This window comes from Panthera uncia (genome assembly GCF_023721935.1).
Source record: "Panthera uncia isolate 11264 chromosome B3 unlocalized genomic scaffold, Puncia_PCG_1.0 HiC_scaffold_1, whole genome shotgun sequence".
NCBI lineage: Eukaryota > Metazoa > Chordata > Mammalia > Carnivora > Felidae > Panthera > Panthera uncia.
Genome location: NW_026057582.1, coordinates 93681048 through 93704220, shown reverse-complemented (window position 1 = coordinate 93704220; position 23173 = coordinate 93681048). Strand labels below are relative to the sequence as shown.

Here is a 23173-nt window from a genome sequence, read left to right as displayed (position 1 = left end):
AAAAATAGGTGTTCAGAGAAAACACTTGAGTGTGGGCTTTAGAACACATGATAAGGTAGGACTTGGGCCTTCAAAGTCCAGAAAGGTTTAGGAACTGGGGAGGGATGCATGATGGGGAAATGGCGAGAGCTCAGTGGCATTAAAGTACAGGGTTGGGGTGGAAAACCAAACTAAAGGGAACCAATACCAGTTGGTGGTTAAGAACTTATGCTCCAAAGTCCTGTTCTCTGAGTGTGAATCTTGGCTGTGCCACTTCCTAATTGCTTCACCTTGGGCATGTTATTAACTTCCCTTTTCCTATTTATTTAATTTTAAAATAGGGATAATAATACTTCACAGGGATGTCATGGGGATTAAACAAACTAATCCCTATAGAGTTCTCAATTGTGCTTACCACTTAAGTGTTCAAGAAAAGTTAGCTACTGTTATTAACTTGGTGGCTATTTGCTCTTTGGAGTTTATATGCAAAAAACAAAAACAGGGGCGCCTGGGTGGCTTGGTCGGTTAAGCGTCCAACTTCGGCTCAGGTCATGATCTCACGGTTCGTGAGTTTGAGCCCCGCGTCGGGCTCTGTGCTGACAGCTCAGAGCCTGGAGCCTGTTTCAGATTCTGTGTCTCCCTCTCTCTACCACTCCCCTGTTCATGCTCTCTCTCTGTCTCAAAAATAAATAAACGTTAAAAAAAAATTAAAAACAAAAACAAAACAAAAACAGAACCATTTTATTTAGAACTTGTACCTCAAAGCATTGAGCCTAAGTTTATATAAACCAGTTGACATTATAAATGTGCAACCATTTTCAGTGTTCCTGAGCCTTAGTTTTTCCATTTGAAAATTTTGGAATAATTTAACTTCATAATGTTAAAGACATGAAATGAGCTCATTAAAGGAAGTAGACTCCTTCTACTTAGTAGCTATAGCTTTGGGAAAGTTACCTCTCTGAGCCTGTTTGCTAATCCATGAGATAAGAAGGTGGTAACAGGATCAAATGTATAATATCTGTGAACTGCTAAGCACAGTTACTGTTACAAAAATGAACAATTACTAACTTTTCAAAAGATCTTAAAACTCTATGACTCAGAGACTTCTAGCAGCTTAGCAAATCTGATTAAGGGTTTCCATGGCTTGAAATTTAGATGCTTTTGTATTTCTAAGTACTACAGTCACTTCTGCAGACAGGAAGTAGAATCACTTTTCATTTCCTTATACTTGTGGTCATAGAAGGTAGACAAACAGGAGCCTCAAAAAAAAAAAAAAAAACCAGCCAGTCAATTTAAGGGAAGGTGGAGGATTGTTTATTAGAAACAATACCTTAGCAACAACTACACAATCTTTCTCCCTTAGAAACAAATGAACTGCAATGAATTTAAGTGAACCATTGGAAACAAGTTAGCTTTCTGAAAAGATAGCTTGCCTTTCCTCTTGTTATTTCAAGAACTAAAAGTACACAATTCGATTTTTTTTTTTTACTTATAATGCAAGACTAGCTTTATCTACATGTTAATTGTACTGTTCATTATTTTATGATGAAACAGATTGGCCATTCACCATATTTAAAATAGTGTATTTTCAATTCATGATTCTCAACCACTTAGTCATGATCATCCTTTATCTATGGTCAAAGTTGTTCTTCCACACTTGAGAGTTTTTTTTCACATTTGCAAGTGATTTACTGTAATTATTACAGAATTGAAGATGTCCATATTTAGGTGACCATTCGGAGCCTGGAATTTTAGAAAACTTGCAATATCAGCAATACAACTTACAAGCCAAGAAAAAAATTAAAGCAATATTGTTAGAGTTCTAGATAAGTTCCCTAAGGCTACAGTAACAAAATACAACAAAGTTGAGTGCCTTAAAACAATGATAATTATTCTCTCATGGTTCTGAAAGTGGGAAGGGCAAAATCAAGGTATTGGCAGTGCCATACTCCCTCTGAATTCTCGGGAGGAAAATCCTCACTTGTTTCTTGATAAATTCTGGTAGCTCCAGGCAATCTTTTGCATTCTTTAGGCTTGCGGCTGTATCATTCCTGTCTCTGTCACATGGCCACCTTCCCTGTCTCCTCTGTCTTCAAATTGCTCTCACTTTATTAGGAAACTAGTAGCTGGATTTAGGGGCCCACTTGAATCCATTATGACCTGGGCTTAACTTGATTATATCTGCAAGGCCCTATTTCCAAACAAGGTCACATTCACAAGTACAGGGATTAGGAATTCAACATAATATTTTGGGGGGCACAATTCAAACCAGGACATTCCTACTATTACGGGACAGTACATCAAGGACAGTGAAAACCTCTCCTTCACATGTGAAGTTTGTGCCACTAACTGATTTCCCAACGCTCTAGCTTTAACCTACTAGAGAGAAAATGTCAATCACTATTCGGGGTACAGTTTTGGGGCATGTAAACGAAAATTTTATTGGTTAATATAAAGTTTGACATGTATTCTGTGCCAGGTCCTCTGCTTAGTGCTAGAGATACAAGAAGAAAAGGGTGCCCATCTCTACTTTGGTAGAGCTCATTCGGGTACCCTGGACTCATTCCATGACCTTGGTAAAGTAACAGCCCTGTATTAATAAAATGGGCAAACCAGTTATCCTCAACACCTCAGTGAAAGAACTAATAGAGACCTCCATTAAATACGGTTTTGTTACATACTACTTCAACAAAACCTGTAAAAGTTGAGGGGATTACGTCCTTGCTGAAGAATGATTTTTTTTTTTTTTGAAATTATATGTCTTTGGAACACTAGGGGAAAGCAAAATGGAGAGCAAATCAGATAGAAAAAGGGGAAGATTCCTGTCAGCTGTTTTGACTTCCTTGCTTTGCTGACCCTTACCCCTCACCAAGTAGAAACCAGAGATGTTTGTTTTGCTTGGGTGCCCCAAAGTGCAAACACATTTATCACGAACACTTAGAGTTGCCATTGTGGGAGGGTCCTTATTTCCAACCATTCTGGATATGTTTTCTACAATAATAGAATTGCTTTACAAAGGAAAGAAATTACCTTCTGTGAGAGTTAAAATGCTTCATTTTTACAGGTGAAAAAAGGCTCTGGAATGTGACTTGACCAAAGCTATGCCATAGTCAATATTGTAAGCTCCATAAGAAAAGTGACCCTGTTTTTCATCACCTTTTATTCTGAGACTAGGATGTGCCTAGCAAATAATGAGTGTTCAGTAAATGTGTGTTAAGTGAATGAAACAACTTGAAGAATGGGTCAAAAATAACACTTTTAAGTACTCTTTGACATAATGATCTCCGATTGTTAAACAGATTTAAGATTCCTAATAAAAATCTTCAAGTTAGTCTAAGAAATGTTCAGACATCATCATTTATTTATGTGCTATTAAAACTGAATTATGGAAAAGAGAATTCTAATTTGTGTTCCATGTTCCATCCAATATTCTCAACTTCAGCTCTCAACATTTTTTCTGGTCTTTATACCTTTTGCAAAATAGGCAGAGGAAAAGGAGCTAAATCGCAGATCTGGCTTCCAGATCTGTTCACTTACTAAGCCTTTTACAATAGCTGTTATCTGGTCCCAGCTGTTGTGCTAAATTTAGGGTTTTGGATTATCTGGAAGTGTTCCTTCTGTCTCCCATTACCAAGGTTAATCGAGAGGTGTTTGTAGAACAAGTAAAACTTCACAAAGGAAACTACATATTAGAGTATTCACTAATATCAGAATCAGGTCCACTAGGAGTTAAGATTTGTAGCCATTACAGAGACTAAGGAACTGTTGCCATTTGCCAGAAGTTTCATCTTCATGATAGAACATTTTCCTGAAAATGAAATGTTACCCTCATGAATGTTCTGCCCTGTTTTGGTTAGATACAATCTTAGAGTTAAGGTTAATCATTGCAGTTGTCCATGTGATTTTACTGTAAATATCAAAACATCTAGAAAATTAGTATTTTTCTCAATTGAAGTTTCATGTATTTGTTGTAAGGCAAAAAAATGCAAAAATTTCTGATGTAAAAGTAATACTGTAAAACCTTGGAAACCACAAAGGAGTACAAAAACTATAAAGTAGATCACCTTTTTAAAAAATGTTTATTTTGGGGCGCCTGGATGGCTTGGTCGGTTAAGCGTCTGACTTCGGCTCAGGTCATGATCTCACGGTCCGTGAGTTCGAGCCCCACGTCGGGCTCTGTGCTGACAGCTCAGAGCCTGGAGCCTGTTTCAGATTCTGTGTCTCCCTCTCTCTCTGCTCCTCCCCTGTTCATGCTCTGTCTCTCTCTGTCTCAAAAATAAATAAACGTTAAAAAAAATTTTAAAAAAATGTTTATTTTGAGAGAGTGCAAGGGAGGGGCAGAGAGAATCCTAAGCAGGCTTTGCTCTGTCAATACAGAGCTCATGGGAAGCTTGATCCCACCAGTGGGTGGGAACATGACCTGAGCCAAAATCAAGAGTCAGAGCCACCCAGGTGCCCCTAAAATAAATCACCTTTAGACTTACCATAATACTTTCCGGTTTTGATTCTTAAATGCAAAATTATTTCATTAAAAGAAAAAAACCTTTTCATATGACAGCAAGAGCATTGCAGATTTGGTACTTTGTCTGTTTTGAGCTCACAACCCCCTATGTACTTTGTCTATAAACTGAGTAGCTAATAGCTTCAGCCCTTGTTAGGACTGCTTTTTTTTTTTTTTTAATTACTGCAGATCCTTGTCATCTGTTTGTGTTGAAGTGATGACACATCACAACATGAAATGTCATCTTGTCACATTGTTATAGGACAACAAAATTACAGCTCCTCAACAATAACATGGTGTCAAAAGTGTCTTCCTGCCATGAGTCAGGGTTTTAGACGTTATAAAAGTTATTTTTAGCACAGCGAGTATCTTGGGAGCTTGGGTTCCGAATTCTGCTTAAAACCTCTAGGGATTTAGGAAAATCTAGAGTGAGAGGGGCTTCTTGCTCTTGAACTCCTCACTCCTTGATGCGCCTGGCTGCCCCCTCTCCTGCCACATTAGACCCGGGTTCCACCGTGTGCTGCAATCCACTGGGGCTCGGTCACAACCCAGAGCCAACATCCCATGTGGAGGAGGAGAAGACTATAATTATCCTCCACGTCTGGGGCAGGCCCGGGATGACATCTCCCCAGTCACCCTGTGTTCTAATAGCGCAGCTCGGATTCCTGGTCCCAGACGCGCGGCAGCCGGCTCTCAGCGCGGCCAGGGGCCGAGCGGGGCCGCAGCGCCTCGCGCCTCCCGAGCCTCCCAGGCTCTGTCAGCCCTTCGCAGCTGCCGCTCCCCCGCGCCCGCGCAGCAGTCGGGCACCTGCACCGAAACCCAGGCCGCGGGGCTAGCGGCCCCGGGCGTGCGGGGTGTTGCCATAACAACCGGGCGCCAGCCGCGGAGGCCGCCGGGGAGGAAGTGACGAGCGGTGGGTTGGCTGTTGTTGGGACACGTGACCCGGGCAGTGTTTTGACAGGGCAAACAGCAGAGAAAGAACTGGGCGAGCGAGGGGGATCGGGAGCTGGGGCGCCAGAGCTAGAGACAGCGGGCGGGCAAGGAGCTGGCAAAGGCGCAGGGCAAGCGGGCCGGCCGGGGCGACGGGCGGGCGAAGCCCGGGGGCCGCGGGGCTCGGGTGCGAGTCGGGCAGGGGGACGGGCTGAGCGCTGGGAGTGAAGCGAGGCGGCGGCTGAGGCGGGGGTGGATGGCCACAAGGGCGCCCGGGAGCTGCGTCGGGCTTGTCGTCTCGGGCCCCTATGGTCCTCTAACGCAGCCCCGGGGGCCGCTGCGCGCCACGTTCCGCTCTCGCCGGCTCTGTGCCTCTCGGAGCCTCGGGTCTGAGGTGGGAGTGTGATGTGAGCCGCTGGGCGAGCGGCGTAGAGAAGTGCCAAGAGGAGGAGGGCTTGGGACGGGTGAGGAGAGAGAGTTAGTCAGCAGAGGTCGGCCGAGGGAGCCATGAAAACAACTCTCCGGCGGGAAGAGGGGCTGGCGCGGCGCTCGGTGCGGCGAGGCTGAAGGAAATCCGGGGCCGCGGAGGGACGGAAGGCGCCCGCAGTGGGCAGGCTGCGCAGAGCAGGGGCGAGTGCCCAGCTGTAAACACCCCTCCTCAGGCTCACCTCAGGTCGGGCCAGTCAGGGTTGGGGGTCTGGTGCGTGTGGCGGGGGGGGGGGGGGGGGGGGGGGCGCGACCCGGGACAGCCCAGTAGAGTTCGTTTGGGGCTGGGGGCTGGGCGCGAGGAGATGACTCGCGTTTCTTTCTGACCCTCTTATTGTGTAAACTTGGCCGCGGTTGCCACACGAAGGCTAGCCAGAGGGTAATTACACAGGTGAGGCCCTTCGGGGGCGGGCGGGGCTCCTGGCGAGGCGCTAGGGGTCGTGAAGAGTTTCCTGCGCCCGGGCACCTGGACGGAGAATTTCTATACCAGCCAGTGCGGAGGTGCCTCTGTTCCCAGCGGCGTTTTTTACAAAGGGGTTAGTTAGCTCGTGTTGCTTGAACCTGTTTTTTTTTTTTTTTTTTTTTTTTTTTTTTCTTTCTTGCCTGTACCTCCAGGTTATAAATAGATCTTTCTTTTGGTTCAGAGACGCTGTGTCAAGGAAGGACACTTTGGCCTGGAGAGCACACGGGCGGGAAGAGGGGTGCTGGGTCCGGAGGAGATGGGGCAGGCCGTGCACAGAGAGTTTTGCTTTTCTCGCAGCTGCCGAGGGTTGCTGTCACCGCAGTTAGTTGCCAGGAAGAGGCCTGTTCACAGTAGTTTTCTTGCAAGGTCTGGGTGTCAGAGCCTGGATTAATTTTATTTTGGTCTCTTTCAGCATTTTGAAAACGGAGCTGTAGCCACAGGATCAGCGGCGAGCTTGTTGAAAGAACCCACAAGTGTATTTCACAGCACCTTGGGTGGAAATTGGATGTGAAAATGAAGCCAGACCGAGGTAAATGACTTACTTCAGTAGGATTTTTTTTTTTTTAATTTTATTTTATTGTGCCCCGGTTTGTAAGTGTTAACCTAATTCTCTGGCAGGATCAATTCTTTGCTTGTTACATATGCCCACTTGTTTCTGTTATAGGTTCCAGCAGGTGAGGTAGAGGAGGGCACAAGGAAGACAGAGTTAGAATCTAGATGGGAGGATATATTCTTCAGAAGTGTTTGGAAAGTAGTAATTTCAAGAGATACTCTAGTGTCACTCAAAATGAAATTACCAGGAGCAGCATTTGTATCCGTTGCCACAATAGTTGACATCTTTTTAGAGTCACAATTTTTTTTTTTTTTTCTGGTAACGTCAATCTGACTTCAACTTTACGGTTACAAACTTTCAACTGGAGAACTTGAACTTGATAAACTGAGAAAATTTAAGATTGAGTTGACAAATACTATTCTATTACTGTTAGTGCTTTTATTAGCTGATTTTTGTGCTTTAGGCAAACTCTAAAAGTTTGCAAAGCAGCCTTAAATGTGTCCTTTCCTTTCTAAACCTGTATTTTCAGGATTTATGAGAATAACGTATACTGTGCTTTTCAAGGATTTAAAAGGAATTAAACACTAATTTATCAACCTTCTTTTGATTAATGACAAGGACCAAGTTTAGGAGATTATTAATATAGTAGTAGTTAGGAGTGAAGACTTTTAGATGCGGGTTTGATTCCAAGGAACATTGTTGGAAGAGGATTATTGTATTTGGTACAGAGGTGGACTAGATGACAGAGTTGAGACTTTAGGATTGGAAATAGTAATTTATCTTCATATAAATGAGATGCTCATTTTTTAAAAGATGTGATAATATATTATTTCCTTGTTTTTTCAAAGTGTATTCAAAGGCTTTTTCTTTTCTGGTTTTAAAATAGGGCTTTGCTAATGGTGCCTTTTAAAATGCACCAGGAAGAAGTGGAGAAAGCCATACTTAAGTTAGTGGTTTAAATTAGTTTTAAGTGTTTGGCTGTTTTTAAAAAATCGGCTATGTATGCATGAAGTATTAGCAAGTGTATTGTTACTAAGCAGGTTGCTTGTGTAGAATGCCAAGTTGAGATTTTTAGAGTACATCAGTGACTTTGGAAAAATGGCACTGAGATCAGTAATTGCATGTCAAAATAAATAAAATAAAAGCAGCTCTTTGTTTTGGGGTTTTTTGTTGTTAAAATTTGCTTTAAGGCTGTAAGCAGCTTAAAAAAATAATATTTGCACACATCTCTATTTTAGCCAAAACTGGTACCAAACACAATAAAATGTTATGTGCTGATACAGATTACTAGGAAAAATAAATACCTTTATTCATTAAGAATACATAGAATAAGAATAAATTTTTTCTCTTGAAAATTGTAGCTTTCTTTAGCATTATGATGTAAAAATGATAGAATTGCAAGTTTAGTATTATGATTATATTTCATCATGATGATACAGATCTTTAGGCCCATGGCCTAAAGGATCTTTTACTTTGCCAAACAGTATAGAAATACAAAAATAAACCTTTCACAAAACGTACTTACCCTTACTCTGTGAGTGTGGTCTTGTCTTTTCTGTTCTATTTCTATTTTTAAAAACTGCTGTCACAACCCATTGAATGGATTTCTTGACCTGCAGTTGGAAAGGCACATGACGGGCAGTACTTAGCTAAATGACAGTAATAATTCATTTGCTTCTATGTCGGTGTCTAAAAAACTGAGTGAATTCTCTGTATAATTGAAACTTTACTCTTTAAATGCCAAAAATATTTTCAACTCTAATCATGATGTATGGACAGACCTCTAAAACAGGGCTAGAAAGGCCCTACAGAGAGATTTAAATTTATGAGCTTTTTGGGTTTGGGGTTTTTGTTTTTGTTTTTGCCTCTAACTTAAATCACGTCTCCTTTTTTGTTTTTTTGTGAGATCTGATTTTTAAATTCTCATTTAATTGTTGCTGCTGTCAGCAGTCTTTGCTGTTAATGTTTATTCTTGCCTCCTTTTAATTTCACTGCTTTTGGTCTCTGGGCTAGAGAACTTGGTAACTATACTTAACACTGAGTTCTCTATAAAATAATAGTGAATAGGAGAACCCTTCAGATTTCTATGAGAATCTGAGTAAAGTGTGTGAATTCTAGTGTAGAGAGAGACCCTGAGATATTTGCTTAGCAGGATACAGCTGTGCTTCAGAGAGTTTCTAAATAAGTAGTTGGGTGGCTAGTTTAAAAAGTCAGTTTCAGTGAGGAACCATAAATATAACAGCTTTAATTAATTCACCTGTGTTTTTATGCAGGCTCAGGGTTCTTTTGGGGGGGTTAAATGGGGTCAGTTTTTCAGAGTTTCATATGCTCTTATATAAATGACACTAATAATGTGCACCTAAGATTTCTAGTTTTGTTTTTTTCTAGTTTTCTAGTTTCGCTTTCTTAAAAGTGAATTAAGACTTGCAGAGCAGTGTGAGGATGGTATCTTTTATATTTAAAAACATTTTAAAATTATTAATGTTTCACACAATTTTATACATGTTTGTATATACAGAAGTCAATAGGAATTTGTTTCAGAAGGGGAGGGAATATATGTTCATCACATATGTTCTTTCCAAAGCATGCAGCAGTTTTCACAGAAATAACCTTTTTTTGCACTCATTTCATTGATTTATATATTATTTAAATAAATTAGTTATTATAAATAGGGTGGTATTATAAATAACTTTTGAGAACAAACACCAGATTGTAATGAAGCATACAACTCAACTGGTAGAAGTAGAAAGTGCAAACAACTAGAAAGTACCTTGTTAGCAGCCAGTGTCTGCCAGTTTATTTTTATGGAGGCTATGGAAAGCATTGGTCCATCTTGCTAATTGATTAAGCAAAAGTCTTTTAGGAAAATTTCGGTACTTTCAGATAATTTAAGATGCGAAATGTAGCCATTGGCCTATATAGTAACAATAGTTAATAGTATTTTACCATAGTCTGAGGTAAATTATTTTTTTATTTTTTTAAGTTTTAAGTAGTAACATAACATTACTTGGGCATTGCAGCCAAAGATGAGTCTTTGATGTTATCATTGGTACAGGATTTGGGAATAGACCTGTTTGTATCTTTGTTCCTTTACTTACTAGCTAGGTAATCTTCTATCAAATTATTTAATCCCTCAGAGTCTCAGATTGTGTGTACAATGGGGATAATTCTAATTTCTCATAGTTGTTAGAATGAAATATATTAGTGGTTAACACATAGTAGGTTTTAAGTAAATGGTACCTTTGATCATGTTTAGATGCCTAACAGTTGGCCAGTTACAAAAGAATGTTTGAGGAAAGAAAATAATCAAATGTGCAATAACCTCATACTGTTTTGTTTCGTTACATTTCGCATTCATAGTGTTCAATCTGCTAAAGCTCAAGGAGATTTAATTGGCTTTTAATATATAGTCATCTGAGAAAATAAAAAAGCTATGAAAGGGTGGTTGACATACATGTATAATTTCTTTATACTGTCATTTGTTATAATCATAGCTTAAAATATAAGGGGGGGCATGGGTGGACTAAACTTCCTGGGAATGGATTTTTAAATCTATTAAATGTGTCAACTGCTGACTAGAGCTGGGCAGCTGGGAGGTTCAACAGTGTTATCCACCTTGTACCCAAGGATGTAAACTTTGGACCTGGTCCTAGATAGATACTGAGTGCCCAGTATTAAAAGTCTAAAGCATGGCCTTTGCATTGAAACAATTAAAACGCTTTGTGGTTTTAACCTTTAATAATTACTTGTGTTATACATGTGTAGTATTTCTGGAGTCCTAAATTTATCGTATTGCATGAAAATAAAAAGCTTTTTAATTTTGAAGGTAAAAGTTTGCTATGCTTTATGTTTTTGTTAGAAACAATTTTTTCATCAGACATTTCTAAGAGTATCTGAACTTATCTGAGCTTATCAACTGTTACAAAAGACTAAGTCTGCCTATAAAATCTAGTAAATCATCAATAAATCAGTAATTTAAAATACTATATTCCAATTCATATTTGAATACATATTATTGGTGATTTATGATTGTTAAATAACACTATTAGTGTAAACCGGTTTTTTTTTTTTTTTGGAGGTTAAAACTGAGAGGAGTGCAATCGTAGTTTTTTCCCTTGTTAGAGATTTGTGTCCCCTCCCCAAATTCATGTGTTGAAATCTTAAGCACCCCCCCAAAGTGATGGTGGGTAGGAGGTGGACCCTTCAAAAGGTGATTAGGTTGTGATCAGGTGGAGGCCTCATGAATGGCATTAGTGCCCTTCTAAAAGTGGCCAAAGAAAGCCCTTCCACCATCTGAGGTCATGGTGAAAAGACAGCCATCTATGAGGAAGCCAGCTCTCTCCAGACTCTTAATCTGCTGGTGCCTCGATCTTGGATTTCCCAGCCTCCAGAACTGTGAGACATAAATTCCTGATGTTTATAAGCCACTTAGTTTATGGTATTTTGTTACAGCAGCCTAAAAAACTAAGAGACTCCCCTTCCCCGTGTTAATTATATTACAAGTTTAGGCTTTAACCTTAGTATAACAGTGGCTTATGAACTTACTTAGGATATGATACAACCCTATTAACCTCAACCAATTCCTTCCTAGGCAACTGAAATAGGAGGAAAGAAGTGGTTAGACCTAGACAAACAATTAGCAAGGGAATAAGATGCCTTGCTTATTTGCTTAAAATAGCTCATTGTTAGCCAATGTAAATCAAACAATAGAAATGAGAGCTGTTAGAGGAAAAGAAAACAAATGTTGATGAGATTAAGTAGTCTAGATTAATAAGCCTTTTATTAAATTCCCAGGAGGAGGTGGTGGTGGTAGTGTTAATAATAACAGCTAACTCTTTTTTTTTTTTTTTAAATGTTTTTTATTCATTTTTGAGACAGAGACAGAGCATGAGCAGGGGAGGGGCAGAGAGAGAGGGAGACACAGAATCTGAAGCAGGCTTCAGGTTCCAAGCTGTCAGCACAGAGCCCGACGCGGGGCTGGAACTCACAGACTGTGAGATCATGACCTGAGCTGAAGCCGGACACTTAACCGACTGAGCCACCCAGGCGCCCCAACAGCTAACTCTTATATATACTATGTGCCAGACACTGTTCCAAATAGTTTACATATATCATTCATTTAATCTTCACAGTTGCTCAAAGAAGTAGATGTTTTTGTCACCTTCGTTTTATAAATAAATGAATCTGACTCACAGAGATTTGGTAAGTTACCCAAAGTCACATAGCTAACGAGGGCTAGCTCAGGTTTGAAGTGAGCTCAAGTATATACTTTTAATCCTCTGACATTATAAGATAATGGGACCAAATTGGCTTGAGGAAAACCCAAAACAGATCTGGTAAGTATTGTGACCTTGGAAAACTCCTTATCTTCTCTGCCTTGCCTTCTTCATCTTTACAGTGAGGAAAGTAATAGTATCTTGCTTACGGTTGTTTTCAGGATTAAATACATGTATTTAGTGTTCTTAGAACTGTGGCTGGCTCATGGTAAACATTCAGATGTGAACTGCTTTTGTTATAAGCCATACTCTAAGAATTAAGTCATTTAGAGGACAAAAGAGAGGCTAATTCAACTGTACATGTTTTGTGTACTCACTGTGATATCAAGTCAGAAGTTACTGCTGGTCTAGGGGCGCCTGGGTGGCTCAGTCATTTAAGCATCCAACTTTGGCTCAGGTCATGATCTCATGATTTGTGGGTTCAAGCCCTGTGTCAGACTCTGTGCTGACAGCTCAGAGCCTGGAGCCTGCTTCGGATTCTGTCTCTCTGTCTCTGCCACTCCCCTGCTCACTCACTCACTTTCTCACTCAAAAATAAATAAACGTTAAAAAAAAAAAAAAAGTTACTGCTGGTCTATCCTCCATTTACACTGATGGGTCTTGACACACTGTAGCTGTTAAATAATTGCTGGTTTGATTTAACTTCTGAAATTAGATACTAACAGGATTGACATAGACCTTCCCTGTCTATGTTTTTGCCAATCATCTAGTAAGAAGGAAATGATTCAGTGCATGGAAACTGTCATTTCTTTGAAGCATGAGAAAAAAGATAATTGGAAGGCAGAATCGAGAGGCTAGTGTGTGTACAGGGAATGTGACTTAAAAGGTGATATCCATTTCAAAAAGGTGAAGAAACCCATGGAGACTGAGCATTCTGCATTATGAACAAGTATAGAAAAAATGGTTAAATGAAAAACATTTATATTTACTTTTTTGTCTTCTCAACTTTATATCGAATTATAGGACTATGGTTCCCCCATTTGAGGCTGAGGATATTAAAGACTAAGTTAATATCAAACTTAGAATTCTAATTTAATACTGAATTTTATTTTGCAATAACAAAAAAAAAATTGGTGGTATCTGGAAACAGTACTTCTTTTTCAGTATGTAAACAGATTTGTCAATAATTCTGTCTTTTCTCAAATGGGTGAAAAATGAGAATAGTTCATTCATTATATTAGACATTCATGTTAAACTGAAACAGGATGGACTGGGTAACAATGTGAATACCATGTCAAAAATATTAGACAATAATCGATGTGTAATACCAAAGACAGCAATGATCGGAGCTGTTTTATTTTCCTTTTCATATAAAAGATACGGATGCAATAAAATTATAATGAAGCCTTTTGCATTTTTTTTCTCCTTGTTCACCATGCCCAGCCCTACTGGCTACCTTTTAGGTTTTTGATGACCGTTCAGGGCCTTGTGTGGATTATTCCTTCTGCCTAAAAAGCCTTTCTCCCTAGGCATCAAATGGATGGCTCCTTGTCATTCTTCTGATCTTGGCTTAAATGTCACTTTTCATAGAGGCTTTCTCTGACTACCCTATCTAAAGTGTTCAGTTAATGTTAGCTGCTATTATATTTATTAAATTGGATGTCCTTTATTGTTCTTTGTCTCAACAGTCTGTTTCCTTCATTGTATTTACTGCATTTTGTAAATGTTTGTTTATTGTCTGTCTCTACAACTAGATTTTAAGTTCCCTGAGACCAAGCACCTTGTCTCTTGTTCACAGCTGTATTCCCATTACCTAGCAGACATCCTTGTATACGGTAGGTGCAGTGTAGGTGCATAGGAGGTGCTTAATGTATATTCGGTGAAAGAATGAATGACTAGGGTGTCTCACTGTTGAGCAAATAGGAGTATAAGCAGAGGTCAGCAATCACTGATTGTTTTACTCACAGCAATTAGAATTGTGCCAATTTAGGGATTTGTTTGAATTATTGACTCTTAGGCTATTATCACAACTTTATGCCCAATTTTTAAATTTATTTATTTATTTAAAGGGCAAGCCCCCCCTTTTTCTAATGTTTATTTATTTTTGAGGGACACAGATAAAACATGGGGGGTGGGGCAGGGCAGAGAGAGAGGGAGACATAGAGGCCAAAGCAGGCTTCAAGCTCCGAGCGGTCAGGACAGAGCCCAACGCGGGGCTGGAACTCAGGAGCCATGAGGTCATGACCTGAGCCAAAATCAGCTGCTTAATCCGACTAAGCCACCCAGGTGCCCCTATGTCCACTTTTTAAAAAATAGATTTAAAATGCATTTGCCCATGACTTAAAGGAAAACTATATTTTTAAATTGACTAAATCTCATTGAATGGAAATACAACATTATAAAATAACAAAGGAGTAGGCAAAAGCTATTTGGTATAGGTGGTCCCTGTTGGTACATATCTGATTAACAAATGATCCACAGACAAATATTTGCTAGAAGCTCTATGCCATCCACCCACCATGCAAGATTTGTTCTGGTTGGCTATTTGTCTGAGAGAGAGATTACATTGGCTGAAGAACTTGAGGTTTACGAGTACAAGAGATAGGGTAGATTAATAGGAAAAAGACTCAAAGGATTTAGAGTTTAGACTTGGGACCCATTCTGTCAGTTACAGTTCTGTGACTTGGGTTAAGCTCCAAACCTGTTTTCTCTTCTGTAAAATGTATTTGGCTCAAAGTGATGCTTCTGAGCTTCAGGTGAGATGATGTGCCAAAGAACTTTATAAACTGTGAAGTGTTAGATACGTTGACTAGTTGACCCAGTGAGCCTAATCATTAGTGTAGATGAGCAAAGGGCCAAGTGTGCCTAAGCACAGCTAACTGTATCTTAGTTGGGGACACTCCATGTAAACATGCATTCATATAGTGCCTGATTTTTACCATTTTGAAAGTTTCTCCTTTTATGCTGACTGAAATTATACTAACTAGAGATTTACCTAGATCAATAAATGTATATTTAAATAAACATTTTTAAAGAATCTTGAAATGATGGTCATATTTTGGTATAAAAGTAGCTTAGTGGGTCCTTTTTAGTAGCATGCTATGAAGCAGGAAGAGATAAAACCCTAAGGCTATAAGGTCAGGCAGATAGAAAGTGTAACCTCAGCACTTGACCAAATGATCTTGAGCAAATTGCATAGCCTATCTGAACTTGATGTCTTTGCATTCTAGCACCATCAGTTTTAAGGACTGTAGGAGAGATGAACTGAGCATCTGTGGTTCAGCACCCTAGCATATGCCTGGCGCAGGATAGGGATTGGCAGTGTTTTATTTCCAAGGAAACACAGCTTGAATTATCTGCACTGAGGAGTGTTTTCATGCTCTGTTGTGAAGACTAGTCATTACAGGTGTAAGAGATCAACATATCCTTAATGTTACTCTGAAATTTGTGTTCTTCAACATATAACTGGAGGAACTCAAAACCAGCTTTGAACTACACATCTATAATGTGTATGAAGTGAGAGAAAAAGTGGGTAATTGGAACACACCAACGATTTCTGGTGATAATATACCACAATGAACATTTAGAGCAGCATTGGGGTAATGAGATTGAGATGTAGAGGTGGACACTAGGAGGTTGATGGAAAATATTAAAGTGGTGAGATGGTGCCCCAAATTGTCTTTTTCCTCATATCAGAATACTACCCAGGATTGATTTAGTGCTTGGACCATGGCCCTTGTACTTCTTTGAATTTAGACTTGTTCCATAATGCTGCAAGTAATGGCCATTATAGATTAAGAAATCTTTGGTAGGCTAGCCTGGGGAATCTAGTCATAATTCACATTATTTATAAGTAATATTCCAAATATGACCATTATTTGGACTTAAAAACTTACCCTTTGGCAGTGCAACCAATTTATCATTGGGGATTAGCATTTTAAATTAGTATGTGGTTTCCATTTTTTATTTTCCCGCTTACCAAATTAATATCTTTTTGAATGAAATTAAAATTTGGTATCAATATCTGAAATCAGTCCATTTATAAAGCTAACCCTCAGGGGAACCTGGCTGCCTCAAGTTGGTTAAGTGTCTGACTCTTGATTTCAGCTTAGGTCATGATCTTACAGTCCTTGAGTTGGAGCCCGTATCAGGCTCTTTGCTGACAGCCTGCTTGGGATTCTCTTTCTCTCACTCTCTCTCACTCACTCTCTCTCACTCACTCTCTCACTCTTAGTCTCTCTCTTTCTTTCTCTCTACCTTTTCCCATCTCTCTCTCTCTCTTTCTCAATAAATAAGTAAATAAACAAACAAACTTAGAAAAAAGAAAAAAACTAAAGCTTACCCTGACATCTAAAATATTCTTTTACATTTTTGAAACCAAATCAGCAGGTTTTTTTTTTGTGTGTGTGTGTGATGTGGTATCATAGTTTGTCACATTATCTAGTGGGTAATTTCTTTCTAAATTTATAATAGTAAAAGCGTGTGTAATTTTAGCACTTAATATTGGCAAATTGCTTTTTTTGGAGGCGTTTTATAGGTTGAAGTTCTATATCATATTCTCTGTACTTGATGAAAGGATACCGATACACCAAAAAATTATGATTTAATCTGTTTGCAAGAGAATTGGCTGTAGAATTTCTTTAAACTTCCTCCATTGTTTGCTTTATAATTTATATCTAATTTGTAAAAAAATTTAAATCCAAAGAAAAGTTGAATCATATAGTTAATAATCAAATGCCTTTTCATAGGTTAATTGTCAACATTTTACCACTTTTATCTCTCTCAATAGGTGGGTGGTAGATTAGATAGACACAAGGGAGTTTTCATTTAAAAAAAAATGTTTTTTTTAACTTTTATTTATTCTTGAGAGACAGAGAACAAGCAGGGGAGGGGCAGAGAGAGAGGGAGACACAGAATCTGAAGCAGGCTCCAGGCTCTGAGCTGTCAGCACAGAGCCTGACGTGGGGCTTGAACCCATGAACCGTGAGATCATGACCTCAGCCGAAGTCAATTGCTTAACCGACTGAGCCACCCAGGCACCCCAAGGGAGTTTTCATTTTTCCTTTTTGTTTTTAGAATTTGAGAGTAAGTTGTAGACCTGACATGTCAACCCTGAGTTATTCAACCTGGAACTGACTGGTATTAGCATGTGAAAGCTGACTGTACATTTCTTCCCAACTCTGTATCAAGTTAGCTGCTTGCTATCTACAATAGTGGCTAGTTTTTACAACGTGGAAATTGGCAGTGCTACAAACCAGGTGCTGTTTCCTCTGGAGAGCCAGTTGGTAGACATTTACCATCATACCACTGCATGTATCTCCTAAAAGTAAGAATATTCTCCTTCATACCTGCAGTGCATTTATCATACTCAAGAGATCTAACACTGGCACGATGCTAATATCTAATATACATTGTATATTCACATTTCTCATTGTCCCAATATTGTCTTTAATCATGTTACCTTTTTAAGGAAGTAAATTGCTTCCTGTTACAGAAAGAGAGTTAGACCCTGATGTTGAACAACATTTAGAAAGGTTTTAGATTATACCGTAAGAATAGGTAAAAGTGTAAGTGGATGAAAGTATTGGTGTTGGGGTGGTGGGGGGGAGAAATTAGGTCGTGTATATAGGACAGTTAATTAAGATTTTAGCAGATTTTTCCTCATTTTATTTAGCTTAAAAAAAAGAGATTAGTTGGACCAAATAGATTTAAGAGAATCATGAGTATTGATGAAATTCCAAGATTTTTTTTGATTGAAATGAATTACATTGGAATTGGGGAAGAATTGCATTTTAATCCTAAAGTCTCAGGCTACCTCTCTGACCTCATTTTTTTAGTAGACTTGTAAGATCCTTGCAGTCTAGGCACATTGGTCTTGCTGTTCTTTAGTCACCACAAGCACGTTGACACCATGGGGCCTTTGCATTTGCTATCCCTTTTTGGAATACAAGTCTCATGATGCTGGCTGGCCTTTACTGCATTTGACTTTGTGCTCAGTTGTCACCTCCTCAAAGCAGCCTTCCTGACCATCCTATCAAGAAAAGTACAGCTTTTTAATTTTCTCTTTACACTTCTTTGTAGTGATTATCACTGCTTGACTTGATGTTCTATATTTACTTATTTGTTTTTCTCCCCAATAGGAATGTAAGCTTCATGAGGGCAGGGACTTAGTGATGTTTGTCCACGACTGTATTTCCCTATGTGTGGACTCGTGCCTGACATTTTGTAGCTGCTCAATAAATATTTACTATTAAATGAATGTTTGCATGAATTTTAGTATCTTTGTGATGTACCATAAAACTTACTACTGGAAAATTTTATGCATTCTTTCCCTGTGATTTGTTAGTTTTGTAACCCTAAGAATTAACTCTCTAGTATCAGTTTTTGTTTCTAAATGGGAATGTTTATCCCTGCTTCTCAAGGTTATTGGCAGATCAAGTGAAATAACTATGCAAACATACGATATCTGATAACTGAATAAATGGTAAAAATGTCTATCATCAGAGTTGGTAAGAAATCATTTCACCTGCAGTGATTAATTTCACGGCACAGCCTGTCTTAGAGTCAACAGCTGTATTGAGCCTTAAAAGATCAGGTATGTTTGGGATAGGTGGAAGTTTACAAAGATTGAGAGGGGGAGGCCTGGAAGAGAGGACAATCTGAGCAATTAAAATGTTCAAGGGACAGAAGGTAGACTAACATGAGTTGTAGGGATTTCTCAGAAATGAGGAAAATTAGGGACATTTGAAATGTCAAGCTAAGGGATTTGAGCTTCATTCACCTGATAGGCACTATTAAGTAGTTTGGTCTGATTAAAGAGAGCTTTATTGAAGAATAATTTGTCAGTGTATTTCTATTTAATTTCATTATAAACTAACAAAAAATTATTATTGAATATCTGGCAGTTTTAAAATCAGTTTTTAGCCCCAACATTATGACTTGGTATTATAAGAATTACCTGACATTCATCTCTGTTGGCTAATCTTTTTTCTTCTCCATCTATTTTCCCTTTGCCACCGCTCTTTAATATATGAAGGAGTACTGTTCTCTTTTATGAAAATTCCTGGGAATATTAACATGGTACACAATTCTGACAAGGCCATAGCTATTGTTTTATGATACTCTTGTTAAAGTAGTAAACTACACTGTTTTAAAGTACCTGTGTGTTATAACAAATAAAAAAACAGGATAAAATTGGAGGGTTTTTTTCTCTCATTTCAGACAGTTGCTGGCAGAAACTTCATAAACTCTGGGATTATAGGCCCTTGTACCTTCCAACCACTTGTGAACTATGGGTGCAAGGAGATTCCAACAATACTGATAAGCTTTCCTACCTATGTTAAGGAGGAAATGGACATATATCCTCCCTGCTACCCAACCAAATAAATGCTTTCACACCAAGGCTTCAAGAAAAGAATTTTTTTTGGCCATAGAAGAGGTTTGTTCAGTGTATTGTGGTAGAAAGAGCACAAAGCAGGAAATCTTAAATCTCTTCATTTATAACTTCTTAAAAATTGTCTGGGATTTATGTTCTTAAGTTGGTATTCTCATTCAGAAGTTTGAATAAGGAAAATACCTACTCCTTTGAGGAAGCGTATTCAAGTCTTAGTAATTATTGTGTCAATTAAATGCTGGTCCAGAGGCATATTTCTGTAGTCTAACATATAATAACCCTAACCTGTGTTTTTTCTTATTTTGCTTATGTTGCAGAGTTCAGATATCTGCCAGAGGGCTCAGAATAGCTAACAATGGAAAAAAAAAAATCCTCAGGTTACATTGTGGTACAGATTAAATTCCATCAAAAAGAGCTCGGGACATTAAAATCCTTTTGTTATTCTGAAATTACTTTGAAACTCATGCTATTCCTGGAAATCAGAGTTGGGAAGGTCTTTAGGAAGTATGAGTCTTTCATTTTTATAGTTAGGAAAACCTAAGACCCAGAGAAAAAGTAACCTGTCCAACTATTAAAGTGAAACTCAAATTTCCACTTGCCAGTCCAATGTTTCTGTATTTCTGCGTCTAGCAAGAGCACAATTGCCTCTAGGTTCTACACCAGAAATGACATAATTAATGATCAATCAGCCTTCATCAGGGAACTTGAAAGAAAGAATGGTGATTATATTATAACATTGTTCTCCAAAGAAAATACACCTTCCTTCAGAAGAAAGCTAAATGATAATAGACTGGAAGTAAAAGGCATATTTCATCCTTAAGACAGTAAGCTAAAAAGAAAAAATGCAATGAAATTAGAAATTAGAGATAATATCTAAAATTTAAAAATCAAGAATTCAGGGTGCGTGGGTGGCTCAGTTGTCTAAGTGATTCTTGATTTTTGGCTCAGGTCATGATCACAGGGTTCATGAGCTCAGTTCAAGTTCGAGCCCAGTGTAAGGCTCTGTGGAGACTGCTTGGGATTCTGTCTCCCTCTCTGTGCCCTTCCATTGCTCACGCTCTGCATTTTCACAATAAAACTTGAAAAATAAATAAAAATCGAGAATTAGAAAAATCTGTCATTAATTTTGTCATATGAGAAACAGGACTAGAGTACTTAAAAGGCTATCATAATGTTTAAATGAGGTAGTCCATGTAAAATGCTTAGAATAGTATTTGATTCTGAAGAAAAAAGATGTTACCTATTATTAATATATTAACATTTCTTCAACAAGTAAGATAAGTACATATTCTAAAGGAAACTTACAAAGGCTAAGAGGGTAGCTTAACCCAGGGCAGGGAGAAGCCCTTTTGGTTAGGATGATTAGGTAAGGCCTCTCTTAGAAAGTAGGGTGAGGATGTGAAGGAGTCAACTATGTGAGGATTGAGGGAAAGAGCATTCCAGGCCAAGCAACTAGTATGTGCAATGGTCTTGAATTTATAAAGAGCCTGGCATGCTTTAGGAGCTGAAGAACAGACCATATACCATCATTTGTATTTCCTTCATTTGCTTACTTTAGATTGTCTTCTTCATTAGAATATTTGTTCTCCAAGGACTGGGACACATCTGCCTTCTTCACTCACACTTGTGACAGTGGTTGGTATGGAGTTAGCATTTATTAGATACTGGAGAAAACATTTTAAGTGCCTGTTGAATACATAATCACTATCAGTGCCTTATGGGTGAGGACTTTATCTTTCTCCTTTCAGACAAAAGTAAGCTAGGATGCAATGAGTTGCACATGGTACCTTTTTTTTTTAAAAGAGCATCTGCAAAATTGATAGACAATTGTCAAGTATTTCAAATATAAAATATAAATTTTATGTTTTGGCTGATCAGTGAGTTTCATGGAAGAAAAAAATTCAGTGTAATAATTTGAGTTAACCATTTTATATCTGTTTAACTGTGCTATAAGGTTCAGATTTTCTTAGGGGATGGGATGGAAATACTACCTGGGATAGTCCTGGTTTATGCCTGTTACCTCTGTGCCCAATCCTGTTTCATTGTCTTCTTTCACTCTACATGTATCCTTGTTTGGACAAAGAATTTTATGGTCACCTTAATTATTAGCCATTTTTCTGTCCTGCTAGAGCACTCTATAACTCCTATTTCATTCTGTATTAAAATAGCTTAAATATAGCTTGAGGTAGATAATTTGCCCCAGCTATGCTCTGTAAGAGAGTGCATATAATATTTTATAATTTACGTGGACTCTTGTACAAATCAAGGGATTGACAACATGGAATGCTTACTTGGATTTAGTACAAAACACTTGGACTTTGTTTCAGAGATGTTTGATTTCTAAGATGTTTTTACCAAAATGTACATATTTTGACAAAATGTTCTTTTTATTCAAAGTCATCTGAATTCTTATGAATGATGCCTTCTGCGATAAATATTAATGTTACATAAAACATTGGTAAAATGATTTATCATTTTTAGAATTTATTTTCAAATATGTTGAAATTGTAGACATTTGTGTCTCTTTTCCTCTCTTCTCAGACAAATATTCATTGAGCACTGTGCTGGAAATGCATTGATGAACAAGAACTAACATGGCCTCTGGCCTCTGGAATTGGTGGTCTTTTTTTTTTTTCCTGAGTAAACAGACAAATCAGGACTAGAGGTTTACCCTGTGCTGGGTTGAAAGAGGCTCAGGTGGGGAGTAGGGGGAGTGGCCCAGAGGAAGAGCATATTACATGGTCTGCACAGATCAGATCTGTAGAACTCCTACATTTCACTACCCTCTTCTATTTGTAGTGATCTCAAATATTTTTGGTTTGAGTATAGGGTGTGTGTGTGTGTGTGTGTGTGTGTGTGTGTGTGTGTGTGTGTGTGTGTTTCTGTTTATTTTGGAGAATGAGCAATGGAAATTTATTTCTCAGTAAGTGCAAGTTTCACTTGAGGTGCTCAATTCATGAGGCTTTCATGATTTTGCCCTCTAGGCAATGCAGCTAAAACCTTCCTGTCTAAAAGTTTAAAAACAATTGAGGTAGTCCATGATAAGTATAAGTACTTCCCACTGGCTTTCTGGGTGACGTAATTGTATAGACGACAATAATGTTGAAAATGAACAGCTTTGACAGATTGACTGTAGCATTTAAATGAGGAAAAAGAAAACTATCCACAAACTTATCCACAAATAAGTTACAGAATTTGTACTTTCTTCATCTTTAAAGGTCTCTAAACATTTGTGTCTCTACTTGTATACTGTCACCCCTAGTAAAGAAGGGTTTATAGAACTGAATTGTGGCATCATGTGAGGTATGTGAATTTTGGTCGTGAATCCCTAGTATCTGCCTTTTTTTTTTTTTTTTTTAAGTTGATTTATTTTGAGAGCTTGCACACACATTCAGGAGGGGCAGAGAGAGAATCATAAGCAGGCTCTGCACTGTAAACATAGAGCCCCACACAGGGCTCAGTCCCACGAACCATGAGATCATGACCTGAGCCTAGATTAAGAGTCGGATGCTTAACCAACTGAGCAACCCAGGCACCCCTACTTCTTTTTTAAACTTTATTTAGTAAAATAAATTTTAATATCAGCCTTTGATATGTGCTTCCAAAGTCCATGTTCGTTGAATATGATACGGTTGAACCAAATATCTATTAG

At 38.5% G+C, this 23173-nt stretch overlaps 1 protein-coding gene across 5 annotated transcripts in view; it reads left to right on the top strand.

Moving 5' to 3' along the window:
* Nucleotides 1–5416: 5416 nt before the first annotated feature.
* Nucleotides 5417–23173, top strand: part of ATOSA (atos homolog A) — an 89314-nt gene continuing 71557 nt past the window's right edge. For 2 of the 5 annotated variants that reach the window (XM_049613648.1, XM_049613644.1), the window contains exons 1-2: nucleotides 6138–6432; nucleotides 6772–6888. In XM_049613648.1, the coding sequence (XP_049469605.1) occupies nucleotides 6873–6888 (16 nt within the window). In that variant the 5' untranslated portion in view covers nucleotides 6138–6432; nucleotides 6772–6872. Of the gene's footprint in view, nucleotides 6084–6136; nucleotides 6433–6482; nucleotides 6889–23173 lie in introns of those variants that run through there. The other 3 variants (XM_049613647.1, XR_007453822.1, XM_049613645.1) reach the window with 3 other exon arrangements.